The 20,847-nt window shown below is 54.4% G+C and overlaps 2 protein-coding genes across 10 annotated transcripts in view; one reads left to right on the top strand and one right to left on the bottom strand.

The window, feature by feature from the left end:
• Positions 1 to 20,847, bottom strand: part of ASTN2 (astrotactin 2) — a 348,717-nt gene that overhangs the window by 108,229 nt on the left and 219,641 nt on the right. For all 7 annotated transcript variants that reach the window (XM_013182791.3, XM_066980984.1, XM_066980985.1 and 4 more), the window contains 3 exons: positions 16,960 to 17,084; positions 16,702 to 16,806; positions 14,886 to 15,065 (listed from right to left, as the gene is read on the bottom strand). In XM_013182791.3, the coding sequence (XP_013038245.2) occupies positions 14,886 to 15,065; positions 16,702 to 16,806; positions 16,960 to 17,084 (410 nt within the window). The remainder of the gene's footprint in view (positions 1 to 14,885; positions 15,066 to 16,701; positions 16,807 to 16,959; positions 17,085 to 20,847) is intronic.
• On the top strand, positions 1,918 to 9,630 carry TRIM32 (tripartite motif containing 32). 3 transcript variants are annotated; one of them, XM_066980987.1, is made up of 3 exons: positions 1,962 to 2,000; positions 3,828 to 4,034; positions 4,889 to 9,630. In XM_066980987.1, exon 3 carries the CDS (start codon positions 4,956 to 4,958, stop codon positions 6,897 to 6,899), a length of 1,944 nt encoding a protein of 647 aa, XP_066837088.1. In that variant the 5' UTR covers positions 1,962 to 2,000; positions 3,828 to 4,034; positions 4,889 to 4,955; the 3' UTR covers positions 6,900 to 9,630. The 3 variants fall into 3 exon arrangements, with proteins under 3 accessions (XP_066837087.1, XP_066837088.1, XP_066837089.1); XM_066980986.1 differs by lacking the exon at positions 3,828 to 4,034 and having other exon boundaries at positions 1,918 to 2,000; XM_066980988.1 differs by lacking the exon at positions 1,962 to 2,000 and having other exon boundaries at positions 2,367 to 4,050; positions 4,894 to 9,630.

Genomic DNA, 20,847 nt, shown 5'->3' with positions numbered 1-20,847 from the left:
TGTGACAGAGCTGCCATCCTTTGCTACCTCCCATGTGTGAGAAGGGATCAATCTGGGTGAGCGCACGTGCTGTGAGCACGTTAAAATCTGCAGAGCAAGAAGGTGGTGACAGGAGCAGCCTCCAAGGTGGCTCTTCCGATCCCTTGTGCTTCGGGAAGGGTTACGGAGCCCACCCCAGCGCGGTCACAGCCTGCGCTTCCACTGGAGCACCCTGGGGCTGCTAAAGAAAATGGCAGGAAAAGGTGCAGGGGCTGGGCGCAGATGTGACAGCTTTTACAGCAGACCTCATAGAAAGCTATGTTGTCCTATTTTTTAGAAGTTTTTAATGCTTATGAAGAGCTTCATAAACAGCAGCCTCTACCCTCACTAGTTAGCCCTGTGGGAAGCAGAAAGCTGAACATAAAGCTCTTGCAAAAAGCTCCTAGGGGCACCCTGTGCCTGGTCTTGCTGAGGGCACAGTCCCACCGACCACCAGGTTTCCATCACCAGGTGGACCAGGCCGGCTACTCAGCAAGGCCACCCTGCAGGTGACAGCCCGCAGCCTGGTCTGGAGGGTACAGCCGCAGGTTTTGCTTCCGAACCCTGCCTGTTTTCCCCTGCATGGTGTGGCTGGGATTACAGAGGCCCCCCAGCAGCACGTCTCCGTTCAGACACCCTCACACAGCACCCCGTGGTCCAACTCAGTGCCCTGGCGGACGCCTCCTCCACCTCGTCCATCTCAGCTCTTCCGATCCCGATCCGCCAACCGAGTCCCCAAAACCCAGCAGCGCCACCTCTTTCAACACCAGAGCTAAAGCTCTCCCCGGACTGAGGATCCATCCCCAAAGTGCACAATTCCCCCCAAGCCTTTGATTTCCTGCACCGCTCGCTGGCCACCACTGCCAGCATCTGGGCTACTGTGAGGAAGGGCTTATTGCCAGGAGGCGCCCTGGGCAAGTGCTCCAGTAAGCAGCCGCAGCTGTGGATCTGCTCATTGGCAATATTTACGTGAGCCACCCAATCAACTGATTACATCTGCATCTAAAAACAGGCATTTTTGTGCTGGGAGTCCATGGGCTGCTTCAGAGCGGTTTCTGAGAGGGGCTGAGAGATGCAGAGCCGTGGTGTGAGACCCGAAACCCGGCCGGGGCGCTGCCGCCGCCGGCAAGGCCGGACGGAAAGCAAAGAGGCTGCGGCCCAGCAGGGGTGGAAATGAGCATGGAAAAGACCAGGTAGCACATATACACAGATGGGGGCCTCAACGCAGAAGGGCGTGTAAGAAAATGGGGGAAAAAATGAAAACAAAAAAAAGATTTTTATCTTCTATTGACAGGAATCTCAGCACAGAAGAGCGTGTAAGAAAACCGGGGGGGAAATGAAAAAAAAAAAAGATTATTAGGTTTTTTTGACAGGAATTTCAATGCAGGATGGTGTGTAATAAAACAGGAAAAAAAATGAAGAAAAAAAGGTTATTAAGTTTCTATGAAATTCTATTCTGTTCTAAGTTTTACCGACAGGAATCTCAATGCAGAGTGGTGTGTAACAAAATGGGGGAAAAATGAAAAAAAAAAAAAGATTTTTAACTTTTATTGACAGACAGGAGCCTCAATACAGAATGGCGTGTAATAAAAAGGGGAAAAACTAAAAAAAAAAAAAAAAACAAAAAAACCACCAAAATCTAAATATTTATTGACAGGAATCTCAGTGCAGAATGTGGTGTGTAATAAAACTGGGGAAAAATGGGGGGAAAAAAGGATTTTTAACTTTTATTGACAGGCAGGAACCTCAACGCGTAGTGGTGCGTAATAAAACTGAAGAAAAAACATAAAGAAATATATACGTTTTTAACTATTCCTGACAGAACCAGGCGGAGGCAGGCCGCGCCCCGTGCCCTGACCCGGGAGGCTGCGGGGACTCCAACTCCCAGCGCGCCCCGCGGCGCGGCGCACTGACGTCACGGGGGAGCGGCGGCGCGGGGCATGGCGGGGGAGCGGCGCGCGCGGCCCGGTAGCGGCGGGCAGGTAGGCGCGGGGGGGGGGCGGGGCGCGGCCGTAACGGCCCCGGGAGGGGGCAGGGCCCGGGCTGGGCCCCGCCGTCAGCTGCCGGGGGAGCGGCGGGAGCCGGCCCGAGGGGCCCGAGGGGCCGGGGGGGGCTCGGCGGTGGCGGCTCTGAGGAGAGCCCCCGGCGCGGGGCGGTCTGACGGGGGCTGCTGCGGCCCGCGGTGAGGGGGGGGGGCGGGCGGTAACGGGGAGTCGTGTGGTGAAACGGGGGCCTGGGGGCGGAGCTGGGACCCGGCGGTAAGTGTGGAACCGGGCGCTAAATCTGGAGCCTGGTGGTAAAAGTGGGAACCTGGTGATAAAGCAGGAACCGGGGGGGGGGGGGGGGGGGGCGCGGCAAAACTGGGAGCTGGTGGTGAAGATGGAGCCTGGCGATGGAAGCTGTGAACCCGGTGGTAAGGCTGGGACCTGGTGGTAAGGCTGGAAGCAGGGGATAGAACTAGAACCTGCTCATAAAGCTGGGACCGGGTGACAAAGCTGGAGCCTGGTGGTAAAACTGGAAGTGGGCAATAAAGTTGGAGCCTGATAATGAAGCTGGAACCGAGTGACACATCTGAAACCTGGTAGTAAAGCTAGAACCAGCTCACAGAGCTGCACCCTGTAGGTAATAAGGCCGTCTGAGAAGTGCGCGGGAAGCCCGCTGCTCCCCCAGCCCGTGCTGCCTAAAAGCTGCGGAAACCACGAGAAGCTGTGGCAGGACAACCGCAGAGCCACCGAGGTTGGGAAAGACCTCCAAGAAAATCTTGCTGAATATAAGGAGCACACACTCACAGGCTGCACGCAGCTTTACAGCCTGGCCCTCTGCTCAGGCCTCCCCTAACGCCCTTCCCTGCAGCAGAGGAACTGCCCCGGGGCCACCCACCATGAGCGATCTGTGGGGGCACGGCTGGCTGCGAGGGCTCGGTGCAGCTGGACGGGAACTTCACGTCACTGAGACGCGTGCTGGCATCCTGATACAAGGGTTTTACGTGTTAAAAACATGTCATACACATCTTTGTTCTAAAAACTGGACGTGAGGTAAACCTAAACAAAATCCCCTCTCCGTTTTACGTTGATAACAGTACTTGTTCTGAAGGCAGCTTTTTATGTAACTCTCATTTTCGGATGTCAGCACTTCTACCTCATCCCTCCCTATGCAAGTCTTTTGACATACTTTCAAGGAAAATAATAATGAACCTTGGATCTTATATTTCAGTATTTAAAAAATCATTTTAAAATACAGATCTTCATCCCTCAGAGGAATGTTTCTGATCTACACGGCAGTGCCCAGGCGTTTCCTTCCGCAGCTAGGACATTGCTAAGAATAAAAGGGAAGTCTCTTCGGTGCCAGCACCCGGACTGCCGCAGCTCCCCAGGTGCCACCCGTGTGACATGCACCGTGCCACCAGTCACTGTGCCATCAGATCCCAGCCTGGGACTTGCTGGGGATTCTGCCACACCACTGAATCAGTCCCTGAAATCTGGGCCTTAAACAACCGCGGAGCTGATAAATTAAAATGATTTTTTTTTTCCTCTGTACGAACATAAAGAACTTTTCTTCACTGCAGTTGTCTCCTTCCACTTGAGCAAACGCTAAGCTGAAACACAGTGAACCTTTCTGTCTGAAATGCTCCCGAGGATGAAGCAGGCAAACGCAGCAGGGAAGCGAGAGTGCTGCGTGCGTGCAGCCATTATTCAGAAAAAGCTGTCTGTTCACATCCCTCTGCGACCGGCTCTTCATTTTAAAGACTAACTACTTCCTTCTCCTCCTCTCCCCCTAAAGGAAATGTTTTCTTCCCCTTTCTTTTAAAGGCTAAGCAAGGCAATAGCAAAGGTATTGAAACCCAGTCTGCTGAATAATGACTTAATGATGGGAACCCTGCTCTGTTCCTTCTGAATGGATGGCTGCTTTAGCGAGACAGCTGCCAGGATCTGCTCCCCGCTGAGAGGGATGTGGGGATGGACGAACCTGGTTTGAAGCTGAACGGCAGCCACGGTGCTGAAAAACTGAACCAAAACGTAAGAACGAGGGCAATGCTGCAAGAGTACGGCACGAGGAGAAATTGCATACAATTAAGCTAAGTACAAGAACTACCAGTGAACACTTGCAGTCTGTATTAACGAGTGTTTGGAGTTCTGTTAACTCCCTGCAACTGCTTACGCCTGCTTGAACACTGCCACGGCGAGCTGTGGTTTGTTTGCGTGCTGAAGCATGTTGCAGTGTGGCAGAGGCTGACGGGAGACACTGGTGTGCAGTCCTCACCGCGCACAGTAATTCTCAGCGAGTGGAAGCTGACAAATCGTTCCTCCTAGGTTTACTTCCTGGCAAACATACGAAACCTTGAACATTTGTTTTGGCTATCTAGAAAAGCAGATTAAAGCAACCACATTTATTTCATTTGTATCTGATGTCATATCTGAATGTAGGTCTCCAGAGGTGATATATTAATGGCCTAAAGCATCGCACCATCTGGTTCCTCTTTTGATGCGCCACATTTGAACGCTTGGTTTAATCTCCCTGGGTTTCAGAGTAAATTATGTAAACTCGCATGCTTGGCAGCGGGAGATGGGCACCATGAGGAGATGATTCAGTCATCAATATCTATTGGGCTTCCTTATTGCTGCCATTACACTTCTTTCAGTTCTACTTATAAATTTTGCAAGTGAATAATTCATTGCACTAGACACTGCAAGTTAGGTTTGGAATTTTCCCGCTCTGAGATTAGCTACGATTAATCTTTCCTTTCCGAATGTGGGAAAGCCAACTGGGTTTCTTATTTTCCAGGGTTGGGAGGTAAATCAGAAATACATTGCATGTATGTGTAACTGCTGGTGAAGACATAAATCACATTTCCTTTTTTCTTTCTTGACAGAACCGGAGCTCTTTGGAATAAATGTGAGTACCGGGTTTTGCACAGGCTAAAGGTGGCTTTGAAAGCCATGGCTTCTGCCCCTCAGCTCAACTCGGATGCACTCCGCGAGGTCCTGGAGTGCCCCATTTGCATGGAGTCCTTCACCGAGGAGCACCTGAGACCCAAGCTCTTACACTGCGGGCACACCATCTGCAAACAGTGCCTGGAGAAACTGCTGGCTAACAGCATTAATGGGATACGCTGCCCCTTCTGCAGCAAAATCACCCGGATCACTAACTTGGCTCAACTGACTGACAATCTCACTGTGCTGAAGATCATAGACACCGCAGGACTGGGGGAGGTGGTGGGTCTCCTCATGTGCAAGGTCTGCGGGAGGAGGCTGCCAAGACACTTTTGCAAGAGCTGTAGCTTGGTTTTATGTGAGCCCTGCAAGGAGGCATCGCACGTGCCCCAGGGGCACAGTGTCATCGCTATCAAAGAGGCTGCTGAGGAGCGTAGGAGGGAATTTGGGACAAGGCTTGCCAGACTTCGGGAGCTCATGGATGATCTGCAGAAAAGAAAAGCATCTCTGGAGGGTGTTTCGAGAGACCTGCAGTCTAGATACAAAGCAGTTCTGCAAGATTACAGCAAAGAAGAGCGCAAGATCCAGGAAGAACTTGCCAGGTCACGCAAGTTCTTCACCACCTCTTTATCTGAAGTGGAGAAGGTAAATAATCAGGTGATGGAGGAACAAGCTTATCTGCTGAACTTAGCAGAAGTGCAGATATTGTCTCGCTGTGATTATTTCCTTGCCAAAATAAAGCAGGGGGATATAGCTCTGTTGGAGGAGGCAGCAGATGAGGAGGAGCCTGAACTGACAAACAGTCTCCCACGGGAGCTGACTCTTCAAGAGGTTGAGCTCCTGAAGGTGAGCCACGTGGGACCGCTGCAGATTGGGCAGGTGGTGAAGAAACCCCGGACGGTTAACATGGAGGAATCACTCATGGAAACTGCATCCTCCTCCTCGGTGTCATTTAGGGAGCCTGACCTGGTGCACGAAGAGGCCAGCTGCACGCCGCATTCCTCCCCAGCCAAGCCGAGGATGCCCGAAGCAGCCACAAGCATCCAGCAGTGCCACTTCATCAAGAAGATGGGTTCCAAGGGCAGCCTGCCGGGGATGTTCAATCTGCCCGTCAGCCTCCACGTCACTCAACAAGGAGAGGTGCTCGTGGCAGACCGAGGCAATTTCCGAATCCAGGTTTTCACCCGCAAGGGCTTCCTGAAGGAGATTCGCCGGAGCCCTAGCGGAATCGATAGTTTTGTGTTGAGCTTCCTCGGAGCAGACTTGCCCAATTTGACTCCCCTTTCTGTCACCATGAACTGCCACGGCCTGATAGGCGTGACCGACAGCTACGATAACTCAGTCAAGGTGTACACCATGGATGGCCACTGCGTGGCGTGCCACAGGAGCCAGCTGAGCAAGCCGTGGGGCATCGCAGCGCTGCCTTCCGGGCAGTTCGTGGTCACCGATGTGGAAGGGGGGAAGCTCTGGTGCTTCACCGTGGACCGCGGGGTGGGGGTAGTGAAGTACAGCTGCTTGTGCAGCGCGGTGCGCCCCAAGTTTGTCACCTGCGACGCTGAAGGGACCATATACTTCACCCAGGGGCTGGGGCTGAACCTGGAGAACCGCCAGTACGAGCACCACTTAGAAGGGGGCTTCTCCATCGGCTCCGTCGGCCCCGATGGGCAGCTGGGGCGCCAGATTAGCCACTTCTTCTCCGAGAATGAAGATTTCAGGTGCATCGCTGGGATGTGTGTGGATGCCAGGGGAGACCTGATTGTTGCTGACAGCAGCCGTAAAGAAATCCTGCATTTTCCCAAAGGAGGAGGCTATAATATCTTGATCCGTGAAGGACTCACCTGTCCTGTTGGTATTGCCATCACTCCCAAAGGGCAGCTGCTGGTGCTGGACTGCTGGGATCATTGCATTAAGATCTACAGTTACCACCTGAGAAGATATTCCACCCCTTAAAGGCATTTCTCGAGGTAAAGCCCCTTTCGTTAGTGATTCTTCCAGCCTCCCTGCAACCTGACAGGAACCAGTTCAGGATGACTGTGTGCCATAGCCGAGGGGGTTTTGGCATAGAGGCCGTCATATTTTGTGTCTAGAAACAAAACAGCGTATGTGATGGTCTGCTTTTTCTCTTTTTGAATCTGTACAATAAAAAAGAACAAGCATGAAGGAAAGGATCCTTCTGGACTACTGGTTCCTTGTTCAATAAGCGGTCACTCCGTAAACCCTCTCACCTCCTTACGCCACGTCGACTACAGCTTCAGCCACTGTACCTTCCTTTGTGCCATAAACACCGACTGACTGCTCTGAATCACCTTCCTTAGAGGACTAGGGAGGCAATCCTCTTCCCGCCGTGGTATTTGCAAGGAACTCGGTAGCAGTTGTCCGGGCAACTACTCGAGAAGGCAATTTCTGATTGCAGCACTGCATAAAACAAAATAGCCCTCTTAAACTGCACAGAGATGGAGCTTTACTTTCAAACTCGAGAGCGAGGGTTTTCTCTCTCCGTTTTTCTGGTATTCAGGAGATCGCCCCTGTCGTGCCATTTGTGAACCGTGTCTGTTCGATGTGAAGTGAGTACAGTGCAATCATGGGAGGCCGAACGGAGCCAGAGAGCTGCCCTCTGATGGCAGCGGGGCTTTTATTGCTAGTAAGGACTGTGCTAGTTAGAAGGGGGGAGAAGGGGGGGTGGAGGAAAAAGAAGAAGCAGAGGGAACATACTGTTGATATTCGGAGGTGTTTTGTTATTAATCGTATCGTGGGGAACTGTCTTGCGAAGGTAAGTCTGGTACCTTCGTCTGGGGGGAGGGAGTGGCTGGGGGAGGGTAATAAACGTGATCAGATGCAACGCGCTGTGTGTTCGCCTGCACCTCACCTTCTGCATCCCCTGCATTCAGCAGTACGTTTCCACCCACCTGCACTTTGCATCCCACGATGGGGATGGGGGGGGATTGTTTCACTTTTATTTTTAATACTCAGAAGCACATCCCTTGGTGCACTGCCTTTTTCTCCTCGCGCAGCAAAACACTACATTCCTCAGCTTTTTTATGGCACCAGCAGGCACCGGAGTTCATGTTCATCACGGCTTTGGGCCAAATGAAGCACAAAACTGCAGCTGTGTGAACCAAGGCCCCCACAGTGCTACGCTCCTGGCTGATAAATGTGTACCTCAGTGTGGTGCTGCTCGCCTGGAATAGTTTATTGATGGAAAGACGCATTTAAATAGGACACAGTGGTAGCATGTTAATCTGCCACGGATAATAGTTACACTGCAGTGCATTTATTTGTTGCTATCAACAACGTAGTTGCAAATTTGGGGGCACGGCAGACAGTATAAAAGCTGATTTTATGGTGGCTGCCAAGCTACAGCAAATTGTTTGCTACTTGTCCAACAACATGTATGCAACAGGTGATTTTTTTTAAGCTCCCACAGACTTTCCCCTAGTGAAGCAGCAAAGCAAAACAGGCTTCAGAGCAGCAGCCGCAGCCAGTTGCTTTGCAGCTGCAGGGCTTCCAGAAGCAGCACTGGGAGCAAAACCCTTTTGGTAGGATTTTATTTTTTTTCCCCTCCTTGCTGTGCTGAGCCGACAAAAAGCCAGCTGTGGGATGGAGGTACCCCCTGACCACGGCAACAACTTTTTCTTGCTGAAATTTGCTGGAAAAAGCTCGGGGAGAAGGGGGTAGGAGCTAAGGGTAGATGATGGAAGACAGTAAAGGAGCTCAAGGGAATTTAATTCTCCCTTCCCTCCTGAGCTGCTCTGTGTATTTGCTGAGGCTATCAACATGCACATAATGATTTACATCCCCTGCTTCTCTTTTTGGGTGGGAGGGGGCAGTCGCCTACGGTATGTAACAGCAATTTGGGGAGCTGATCTCATCTTGCATGTATGTTTTTGGGAGATGACTACTATTACCGGGACCTTCTGCAGTTAATTACACTGTAACTCAAGGCATTTTTTTCCAGTATTATGGTAATGGCAGCTCCTCTCCTACTGATCTCTTTTAAACATCTCTCCTGTTTCCAAGAACTGCTCCAAGCAGGAAGCTACCGTGGACCTGAATAATTGAAGCAATATTATCTATGATAATATGTACCTCTGTCGTTTTCTGTTCCAATGGAATTTTTTTTTTTTTGCAATAAACATCACACTAAGCAAGAACGTTTCCTGGAGTGCTTACAGCGACGTCTAAGCTGGTCCAGTAAACGGGCTGAGCAGTTGGTTACCCCAGTCTGTTACCGGTTACACAGCTCAAACAAAGCACGTCATCTGCTGCTCACTGAGAGATTTGGGAAAAATAACGCTGCTCTGCTCTGCATCGGTGGGAGCAGGCACAGCGAAAGGTGCCTGGGTGGGCTTTGTCTGCAGCTCTTTTTCTTGTCTGGGGTTTCAGGCAGAAAAGGCAAAAAGAAAACCTGTTGTCCTCAGCCCAGGGTATGCCCTTCCCCTGACAAAGCTCGATAGTGACTGTGAGATGATGTTGTGGAGCTGTATTTCTTGCCGTGGTGCCCCCACGCAATGTTGTGATTGTCTGCCAAATGAGACGAAACGGAGTAATTAAGGATTGTGATGAAATGGTTCGCCTTCTGCTCCTTACCTGGAGAAAGAACTTGTCTGGTTACACGTATGTGTTTGATTTTAAAGGTTGTGTAATAAAGGAAAAATTGATCCAATTAAAAGTGCATTGCAAACGGCTCATTTTGTTGTTAAAAACACTTCATCTCCTCCCTTTGGCGGCAGATTGTTTTTTACGGCCGGTGGGAATTAGACTTGCTAACACAACAGCTACGAGCCCCCTTTTATGCTGTCAGGACGTGAGGGATAAATCTGATCTCTTTGGCAGGTCTAACGTAACTTCATCTGACACTTCCCTACCCACCTCATAAACAAATGCTAGGGTTTCTTACATCCACTCGCACCGATACTCCCGCAGGGCCAATACCTTACTTCTCCCTCCAGCTGACACCTGATGCTCACAAGGCCTGCTCAGAATCCACTCGCACGGAGCCCGCGGGACGTGGCTGCGGGCCGGGGCCGGGGTTGCCATCACCCCACTTGTCCCTGGCTCATTTCGGCGCTTTCTGGCTCCGTTTCGCACGTCCGTGGAGGTGACATACTCAACCCGGCGTGAGGGCTGGCTGCTTGTCCTGGGTGATTTTGTACAGCACGTGCTGTAAAGTCTTCCTAGGAAGAGCGTGTTTGCGTGGAGCCAAAGGAGAGCGAAGCAATTTCCTACTCGGCTTTCCAAGACAGCCAGCTGGCCCCAGCACAGGCGAGCTCGCCCCTCGCCCTGCCGCCCAGCGCCGTTTGCTGAGCTGGGTGAAGGCTTTTATTACTCCTGCTCATCCCGGATGATAGGAAGCAGCTCTTTAAGCAGCGACGAGTTGCCAGTTTATCAAACGTATACGAGCCTTGCAGAACGACTGCTGTGCCGGTACTGCTAGGCTCAGCCTGACGTTTTACGAGAAGTTATGATTTCGTAGGGCAGAGGCAAGCTAAGTTGCGAACATTTGTTCTGGGCAGCAGCTGACAGCCACGGTTTCGAAAGGGATGAGGGGGAGAGAGTGTTTCTTAATCAAAGGGGGCAGAGCCACAGAAGTAAAAATAAAGCCAGATGCTTTCGGTCTTTTCTATTGTATAGTTTAAGTGATTTTTCTGGGTCATTACTCAATGTGAGGATTTAAAGTTATTTCATTTTGCACAACTAATTACTCTACTTGCCTGGCAATTCTGGATTACAATGAGCAGTGCATAAGGTCATTTAGCAGACTGAGGCACAGCACATATTTTAGTCTAAACTAAATTTCATGGCAACTAGCTAAATTGTTTTTTCTTTCCTTCTCTGAACAGAATGTCAAAATCTGAGGTTTTGAAATAAATATAAGGATATAAACCACAAGCAGTGAGAGCGTTACGAAGGTAATAGAGCAGTTGTTTATAGGAGCAGATCTGAAGGAGAGGGAAGTTCCCTACACGTTACTTCTGACAAGCAGGTATGAGGGAAAGCTGTTAGCGCCTCTAATAGATGCAGAGCTTGCCCTAGCGCTTTCTTAATGCACCTGATTGCATTTAGGAATTGAGAACTAAAGGTTCCCATGGACTAGTTCCATCTTAATCGTATTATGGCAATGCCAGACCTGAAGGGAGAGGAATTAGACCTTGCAAGGACAGAGGGGATCCACAGACCCTGCTCTGAAGAATATGGACTGCCCTTTTAGCAGACCTCTAGGCTGCATCCTATGGCTTATATTTTATGAAGATCTTTGTCTAATTGCTCAGTTGACAAAAAAGCAAGAAAACTGTAACCTCCTAAGGGTAAATGCAACCAATGACACACGATCCAAGAGAAGAAAAGCAAGTAATGGGCAGATGGATGGTCAGAAAGCCTTAGCGAACGTGGTAGGGCCTGCCAGAGCACAGCCTCTTTTAATGAAAGATCAGATCCTGAGAGTGAACATCTTTCAGACCTGCCTCAGCCACTTCTAAAACCCAGTGTGCTGAGTGCCCAGCGGGGCCCGGGAGCCCCAGCCAAGGACACTCGAGAGATTTGCTGCTCGCAGGACACGTGGGAAGAAGAGTGCACGCACTGAGGACCTAAAGCACTGCAGCAACGCAAGAGTTTGGTACTGAGAACCTCTGCATCTGCACCTGTGCCCTGCACATCCTGAGCACGAGGACACCGCTCCCTGCTCCTCCAGCCCCTCTCCCAGCTCCTCGGTGGTCCCGGCAGCGAGCCACGGGCACGGCGTTTCTTCTCCCAGCTCTTCCCAGCTGGAGAACAGAAGTCTCCCACGCTGAGGCTCTGCCAGTCGTCACGGCGCGAAGGGAAAGAGTTGTCACTCAAATGCTTGACAAGACGAGACCCTCCGCGTTACCACTGATAATGTCTCCATTTTCTCTAAGTGCCAGAGCACTTACAGGCATTTGTTCTGCATTTTGTGGAGCGCGGTGGGAACGAGCGAGCTAGAACAGCGCTGGGAGAATCCCGCCGGGGCTGTCAGCGGTTGCTGTAGAGCCGCTCTTCCCTTTCCTAGCCAAGCTCTCCTCCTCATCCAGCCAGAGCCGGGGGCCAGGGAGCCAATACATCCCTGTTGGTGGATGAAGCACCCCTGGCAGCTTTATTTGCTGGTGGACGGATCCCTCCCTTTCCCCCTGCGTGTTTCGGGACGGTGTCTCTGCAGTGCACTGATCCCAACCTCCTGAGCGTGACGTTGGATGGTGCGGCCACCTCAGGTCACCGATCCTGGCTGTGTCCTCTCCCAGCCTCTCGCCCAGCCCCAGCCTGCTCACTGCGGGGCCCGGTGGGGCACACAGAGCCCTGACGCTGTGCAGGCACTGCTCGGCCACAGCCAAGGCACCCCTGCGTGAGCCACTAACCCCGGCTGCAGCACCACCGGGGCTGCTGCTTAACCCCATTCCAGGCAGACCCAGCCCGGTCTTAAATGCAACAGTAGGTGGCCTGGGTTGTCACCTTGGCCCCAGCCACCAAATTAAAACGTTCACACAATTGGTGGGAACTTAATGAGGTGCCGTCGGTGTTAAATGCTGCCTTTGGTGGTGGAGGAAACTGAGGCGGGCTCCCGTGGCACAGATCGATGGCCAGGTCGATCTCAAGGTCCCCCAGCCCGGAGGCCCGTCTGAGTTAAAGTGTGGCTTGGCTGCACAGAGCCTGAGCAAGCAGGCACTAAAAATGGAATTTTAATCGTTCTGCATGAGATAAAATTTGGGTTCAGGTTGGTTTGCTCACTCAGTTCCTCGGGGGAGCCTGGGGAAGCGTCTGTGTGCGCTCGGGAAGGGGAGCAGCATGGGCACCCAGCAGCTGCATTACGTGGGCAGCAGCCCGGCCTCGCTGCCTCTCATTTGTAGGGTTTGTTCCTGCACACCCTTGGGACTGGGGCAGGCGGCTCCGTCACCGCCTGGGGCTCCTGCCTCCCAACAATCCCCATAAATCATCTGTCTGGCTCTGCCCTTCCTGTCCCCTGCTCCTGCTGCCCTGGGGCCGCCGGGGAAGGTTGCTCCTGTCCTCAGCACCAGCTCTGCCCCCCAGCACACCGTGTCCGCCAGCAAAACAGCTCATTTTGCATTTCTATGGCTAGAGCTGCCTGCGAACACCAGTGGTGCCTGCAGCATGCTCACCCCAAAGGGGGAACAAAATTTCCAGCAGCCCCCACGGGAGCCTGCATCACTTTCTCCTCCGTTTGGCTGCGGGGATCAATGCGCAGGCGCTGACCCACATCCCTGGCTGCCCTGGCAGCCACAGAGTTGATTAAAATGTTAAAATAATTCTGCGCGACGCTGCAGACACGCTCATCTCCCCCTCTCCTGGTCTGCTTTGCTCGCTAACAAACCGTGGTTATCCTGGCCCTGCTGCTGTGTTTATTGGGGATGATGCATGCACGCACTCAGAGCGCTTCTGGAAGGAGCCGCGGGGAGCCTGCCGGGCCAGAGCTGTTTCCAAGTCGAGAAGGCATCCGGAGCCGTCTAGCTGGGGCTATTTGTTCAGATCCTCCTTATGTCACTGCTAAAATGAGGGTAAATCAGCGGAGATGCTGGGAATAAAATCTGTCTATCATAAACGCAAGCTCTGCCTCTTCACGGTGGTTTCTCCAGGAGAGAGCTCTGGGCTCCCCACGGTGCCCTCCTCTACCCACGGAGCCGGCCTCCCCGGCAGCCACAAGAGCCCTGAGCATCCTCAACCTGTTTCCAGGAGCATTTCAGGCCATCCAAGAGCTCATTACAGTCCTTGTTCCTCAGCAGCACCAACCAACCTACCTCAACCTTGCCAAGCCTGCCAGCTGCCATACCCTGCTCTACGACGGAGCCACGCACCAAGAATAGGATGGGAGCCAGCACCCAGCACCCAAATAATGCAGCACAGCCAGAAATAAAACGCTTCTGGCTGTGTGTGATGTACAAAATCCCCGTGGGACCTCAGGGATCCAGGACCCTCACCAGAGCCAGGGATCTGGCTGCAGGGGCTGAGGAACTGGGGACCTCTCGCAGCAGGGCTGGGTGGCACCACCGGTCACCGCGTGGCCCCAGCACCGCAGAGCAGCGGCGGTGCCGGAGGATGTGGGCACAGAACGGGCGGCCCTCATTGATCCCGTCACCCCCGGGCTTGGGACCGGGAGCTGCTCCAGGCCTGCACCCCACGGACACATCCACAAAGGGCTCGCAGGAGACTGGTGTCTGAACGCCTCGTAACACCGCGTGTACGCACACAACTCACCTCTGCACCGCTTCCTCCTGCTAAACAGGGGCAGCGCTGTGGCAAACTTCATTTATCACAGCTTAAAACCCAAACAAATGAGTGCGGGGTGTTACACACATGCCTACAGGAACAGCTGTGCCGGGAAGACGGAGGCGAAGGGGAAGGGGCGGCGGGGGCTGGCGGGCGCCTCGGCCGACGGCAGTGGAGGAGCCGCTGTCAGCAGCGCACACGGGGCGGGATGGAAGCGCCTTCACGGCCTCCCGAGCCCTGCAACGTGCCCTAACCCCGCCAGAAACACCGCAGACATTTCCAACAGAAAGACGTCGGGCCAAGGGAATATCCCGAGCTCCCCGGAGGAGGGAGATGAATTGGCAAATGGAAGGCGACGGCGATAAGGGAGTTTTTATAAACATAACCTAATTGTATTACTTCAAAGTCCTGAAGTTTATTGCCCTGTTTAATGATGTGTCTCGTTATTTATAGTGTAGCACAATGAGTCCGCTATTGATTTAATACACTTCCTTAAAGACCGTCATTGTCACAAGCAATAAAACGAAGCCATTCTGCGACAGCTCAATTACGTCCCATCTCCATAAACCCACCCGGAGCACCCCGGGCTCGGGGCACGGCGGCAGGGCTGGGAACCAGACAGCGAGGGTAGGGACAAGGGATAGGGGCTGACCGACGGGAAATGGGAATTAAAACGACTGGCGTTTAGGGCTCTGCCCTCCTCACCTTTCTGGTACTGGAGCCAGAGCTGCTGCTGCACCTTCTTGCTGGGGAAGTGGATGGTGCAGCTGAACTCGGAGCCGTACAGCGCCTCCGCGATGTAGTGGGAGCCGAACTGCTGGATGAAGGAGAGCAGCTCCTCCCGGCTGCTGTCCTTGGTCAGGATCTTCAGGATGTTTGCGAAGCCTGTGGGAGCGAAGCACGCTGTGGGCAGGTGGGCCAGGCAGGGCAGGCAGCTGCAGCCCCGGGGGACGCGCAGACCCCTGCGGGGGCACAAGGTGCGGTTCCCCCCCCTTGCCTCTATTTTTTGCCTCTGCTCTTGCAATCCACAACCTGCTGCTTACCCCGTGCTGCGGCTCTGCCATCCCTCAGTGATTCCTCTCCCTGAGAGAATTCTCAAGCACATTTCCAAGGATGCACATGTGAAACACGTGTGCACACACAAGCATGGGCCCTCCACAATCCCAGGCCGTCCTGCAGGAAGCGGGGACGTTGGGCAGTGCGTTCCCCACAGGACGTGCTGGGCCTTTACTTTACAGCAACCACAGCCAGCGATGTCTTGGTGCAAGCATGAATGGATTACAGATGGCACCGCGGACCATCCCCTGCGTAAATCCCCTGCACAACCCCTGGCTGTGGCTACAAAATCTGGGGACAGCCCAGGGGGAGCCATGGGGCCGGGCTCTGGCCGCTCTGCTCCAAGGCAGGTCGGGCGATGCCTCGAGCAGCGTCCTGCAGAGCCTGTGCAGGTGGCCGGGGCTGCTGTCAGGGACGGTGCCGTGCTACACTGCGCTACAGGGAGCACAGATCACGGAGTCACCGCGCTGTGACGCCGGCTGGAGTGGGCCAGTATCATCGCTTCGTTTCGTTGGTGACACTGAAAACACACTGCAAGAAAATACGTCACATCTGTCACCCAAATGGGGTTATCTGCCTGGCTGGCCGGCTGGCTGATCGGAGGAGAAGGCTGGTGGAAGGAAAAAGCTGGAAGAATTAATTCGGGGCTGACCCCAACGATTTTGTTCAGCTCCAAGCAGGTTGCTTCATTCTGGGGCTGTGTGGCTGCTCTCTGCTAAAACTTTTTCTATTTCTTTCTATTTTTTTCCCTTCAAAAATAGGTTGATTTTTAAATAACAAATGCTGTTTTGAAATGAAAAGGCAAAACATTTCAGGCCACAACAAAACATTTCAGCGTTTCTGAACCAAAATATGTAGCTATAAAAACGAGAAAGTGAAATGTTTTGGCATTTGCAGGATCGTCCCGCCTGCCCCTTCTTCACCTGACACTGCCTGCGTTATATGAGCTGCATCTACAGCTTGGGTCCTTTCAAAACCACACTTTTCACAAATTTGCTGCTTGTCATACACACGTGCATCCATGCACACGCTGTGCATCACACGAATCCCTCCCATCGTGCTGCTCACCAGCTTGTCCTGGCTCCAACTCCAGCCTCTGCCCAACCAAGTGGCACCGCTCCCTGCCTCAGTTTCTCCCCTGTAACCAGGAGCTCGTGCAAGCAACGAAACCTGCTGCACGGGGACGTCCCCATCCCCGGAGGTATTTAAGAGAGATGTGGACGTGGCACTTAGGGACATGGTTTAGGGATGGGACTCGGTAGGTCAGGCTGATGACTTGGTGATTGTGAAGGTTTTTTCCAGTGCAAATGATTCTGTATTTCTAAATCTCCCTGCCTGCCTCTGCAGCAGCACTGGGAGCATTAGTTCCTGCCTGAGCAGAGCCTGGAGATGGAGAACACCAGTGAGATGCTCTGCATGAGAAGCCCGTGCAGACGTGCCATCTCCATGCTGGCAGAAACCTCACCTGCAGAGAGGGTGATGGAGCTGAGCTTCACCCGGTACAGGTTGCTCCGGACGCGCCAGTGCTGCACCATGGGGTAGCCCATCGCCTCGTCGTACTTGATGTCTCCTGCAAAGGAACAGCCGGCGTTCAGACCCCGTGTTTTTGGCTATTTTGCCTGCCCGGGGCAGGCTCGCAGAGCCCACGTGCTATTTCTGCAGGCAGGGTGCCGCGACGGCCCCCGAGATGCCGGGGGTGCCGATGCACCCGGGGTGCCCGTACCGGTGAGGAGCTGGAGGTCGGGCAGGGGCTCGGAGAGGACGCCGCGGCACTGCTCCTCCACGGGCAGCGGGATGACCAGGAGGCCGTCGGCCAGCTGCGGGAAGTCCTTGATGAAGTTGTTCTCCCTGCAGAGACAAAAACACAACTGCAAAGCACGGACGCGGGCTGAGGCTGGGCGGCGGGGCTGAGCTGCTCCGGGGCCAGCCGGGGACGTCTCCAGGTGGGTTCCTGGGAGCAAACCTGGCGAGGGATGCGTTTTTGTTTTTTTTTTCTCTGCCCCATCTTCAAGCAGCCTGGGTGATGCTTAATGAGCTCCCCGGGGCTGCGGCTCCATTGTCTCTCTGCTTTCCAGCAGAAACACTGCCAGCCTGGGGACCCGTCTGCTGCTTCTGGCCTGGATTTTCAAAGCGTGCCATGGTAGGGCTGCCAGGCAGCATCGAGGGGAGAGAGAAAAGTATCCTACAGCCCTAATTTGCCCGCTTCCCACCACGTGCAGCTTCTTGCCAGGCTGGGGACATCACCAAGGAGTGCCACGGGCATGGCTCTGCCCCGGGGTGAGCGGGGAGAAAAATGCACATTTACAGACAGACGCCAGAAAAAGCTGAAGCGTGCAGCTCACGCTGCAATTTCACCACGTGTATGGGATCTTTTCTAACCTTGGCAGGTATAACATTGTATAATAGGCCCCTAATGAATTGTTTCTAGAACAACGATGCTGGAGAAATTATTTGAAATGGTGAGCAGACGGGGCTGGGAGACAAACCTCCCCCGGCAAGCAAAACGCCCCACGCCTGCGCAGGGAACACGAAGGGGGGTGTTCAATATTGATCTCTGAGCCAAAATATAGGCCAGGAGGCTGCGCGTCCTCCTGCAGCCACAACAAAAGGGTTTCTGAGCTGAAAAGGGGAGGTTCCTGCAAAACCAGGTCAGCCCTGGGAGCTGGGGGAGGCTGCAGCCCTCAGGCTGGCATCGCCTGACCCCGCTGCATTTCTCCGGGCAGATTTCCCCCGACCAGCTCTGAATTTTGCCCTTACCCACACCGTTTTCCCCCATTCCCGTAGCTTGCCCCCACCTGCCCCATTTTCCCCCCTCACGCAGCTCGTCCCCACGCAGCCAGAGATGCTCCATCATCCCGTGAGCATCCCCTGAGCAGGGACACGGCCACCTCCAAGGGTGTCAGCGTGATGAGATGCTGCTGCAGCACCTCCCCGGGTCCCTGCCTCTGCTCCGGGGTCAGGATGCGGCCGGTGCAAGGCGTAAGGATGGCGGGGGGAGAGCAGGGGGCTGCAGCTCCCTGCAGCCAGCCCCGGGGATGCTCCCTGCGCCGCGTCTCAAAGCCTCCGGCACCTGACCGCATCTCGGGAGCTTCGCTTCAGACTCTGCCAGAGAAAAAGTGTTTTATTTGTCTGCGGGGAAAAACCTCTCGCTCACACGCAGGCTCACAAATCTCCCATTGATCACAGGCGGGATCCCCAGCGGCGGGGCGGTGATTTGCTGTTCTAAGCCTTTTGCTGCCTTAGCACTGCAAATGGGTGACTGCAATTACTGCCAGCCCGCATGGGCACGGGCTGCAACATCAGGGAAACCGTTAGGGAACGCGGGAAGGAGCACGTGGGCACGTCGGCGTCTCCGCTGCTTTGCCCCAGAGCTACCAGGCAGGGCAAGGTGCGAAATGCAGGATGTGGCTCACCCAGCACCGAGACTCGCTGCCACCCGGGGCACGGGGACCGTCCCGATGGGACAGGGGCCAGCCCCATGCCCTGCACCGGGGGATGAGAGCACCAGGGGTGTGCCTGGCTCTGTATCCTGCCTGCGAGGGGGCCAGGATGGGGTGCAGGTGAGGATGGGGACACTGGGGACACTGAGGCCCACGTGGGGTGACAAAGGAGGTGGAGGGGACAGGTCCGGGGTCTGTGCAGACGAGGGAGGCAGCTGGAGGAGTGAGGTGCGGGGGCAATCTGTATGCACGGCTGCTGGTCTCCGCTGACGCCTCTGCAGAAAGGTATTTACCAAAAAGCCCCGCTCCGCAGTGCTGCCGGCTGTGGTGCCGCTTGCTTTAAGTGCTCGGCAGTCAAAAGGTTGGGGAAAAACAAGGGCCAAGCCAAGCGAGGGCCTGTGCACAGACGGCTGCGTGCACACGCCCGCAGCGGTGTCAGAAGCAGGAGCAGTGCAATGGCACGTGTTTGCTACCGAGCCCTTCCTGCGCCTCCTCCCCCCCCCACGCCAAACCCGCACCTCTCGGGGAGCAGCTCGGCGCCGTTCCCCTCCCACCGCCAGCCGCACGCATCCTGCCCCGTGCCACCCCCGTGAGGACGCCCCCCGGGGCTGACCGCAGCGCTGCGTGGGCACCAGCATCGCCGAGCTGCCGGGATGGGGCCGCCTTGCAAACCTGCACCGTGCTGGGGAAGGCTGAGAGCAGGGACACCAAAATCACTGCTCCCGGCCACGGCGTGCCGGGCAGTGTGCTGTGAACCCGCAGCCGGCAGAGGGCTGCAGCTCCTCTTCCTCCTCTCCTTATTAATAACCCTGCGGCTCAGCACCGGTCACCATCAACGCACAAAAAAAGAGTTTCTGCCAGGCTTTTGTGCTCGTTGGAAGCACTGAGCAAAGGCAGCAGGCTCCTGGCTCCGAGCAGAAACACAGGTGAGGGGCGGAGGAAGCAGAGGGAATGCAACAGCCCCGGCACCTCCGTGCGGGTGTGTTTGCAGGAGGCCCCTTGTGGTTCCTACCAGCCGTGGGGCCAAGTTTGTAACGGTGGGATCAGGGGAAGAAACAGCAAACTTTCAGCAGCTGATAGCCCTGCAACATCCTCCCCTGCCTCTTTCCCTGCCCTCCGGCACCCCCCTGCCTCTCGCGCAGCTGGCAGACAGCATGCCGCTACCTGCAGGCGATGCACGCTGAGTTAACTCCTGCTTCCCAGCACACCCAGAGGGATACGCAAGGCTCTTGGGGTGCTTTACAGACACTGAGTCATTGCAGAAGGAAATGTTTCTCCCTTCTTTCCCCAATCCCCCCCCCCCCCCCCCAGTATCCAGACCAGAGCACTTCCCCGCCTCGGGGTGAGCGGACTGCCAGATAAATGGGTCTCGATGCTGCTGAAAAACATCAGAGGACCAAGGGCAGAGCTCAGGCAGCAAAAGCTCCGCATGCCAATGTCCTCCTGCCCTTTAGAAACTCGATACAAGCAGTACAGATTCTGGGGGACTTCTGACCTTAAATAACGCCCCAAGGTCAGGCAATAAATCCACGGAGAGGCAGAGCGTGGGGATGCGTCCCTGCAGCGCTGCCACCGTACCACGCAGCGGGTGGGGAACCTCCGGGAGCAGCGGTGGCATCCCATGGGGTCCCGGAGCAAAAGGAGCCCTGGGGAGCAGGCGGTGCTGACACAGATATTTGGGAGCAGCCAGAGCACCCTGGATGTCCTGGATGGGGCCACAGCCACCAGGTCCCGCAGCAGCCACGTGAAAGCCAGAGCCCAGCTTCTGCCTCCGCCCGCAGCTGGCAGCGGATGCTCACAGCGCATCGCGGCAGCCGGGCAAATATATTCATGAAGGGGTAAAAAAAATAAAAAATGACCCCACAAGTGATTAGCTGATGCCCTGAAGCGTGAGATTTAATTACCCTTATCTGAGCCGGCACAGCTACAAATGTTAATCACATTATCATCCAGGGTGGTTATGTTCAGCAAAGTGACTACGCGAGGATTGCGCTTTCTGCAGAGCTCTGCTATGTAAGCCAGCCAGGACGCCTTCCCCAGCAAGAATAATTTATTAATCTTGCTTCTTTCTGACCTGCAGTGGCTTGGGGACAATGGATCTGAGGTTGCTTAATGCCAGCTTTTGACCCAAATTCCCTTCAGTGAAGTTTTTTTGTTGGGGTGGCTCTAAG

Source organism: Anser cygnoides, chromosome 20 (assembly GCF_040182565.1).
Source record: "Anser cygnoides isolate HZ-2024a breed goose chromosome 20, Taihu_goose_T2T_genome, whole genome shotgun sequence".
In the NCBI taxonomy this organism is placed as follows: domain Eukaryota; kingdom Metazoa; phylum Chordata; class Aves; order Anseriformes; family Anatidae; genus Anser; species Anser cygnoides.
The sequence above is the reverse complement of the archived record's forward strand: the minus strand, read 5'-3'. Positions and strand labels throughout refer to the sequence as shown.

Excerpts from the sequence above, each read along its gene's own strand:
- TRIM32 (XM_066980988.1), top strand. The coding sequence starts at position 3,975 with ATGGACGAACCTGGTTTGAAGCTGAACGGCAGCCACGGTGCTGAAAAA. Across the intron at positions 4,051-4,893 it reads AAACGTAAGAACGAGGGCAA|GAGCTCTTTGGAATAAATGT; the intron begins TGCTGCAAGAGT and ends TTGACAGAACCG.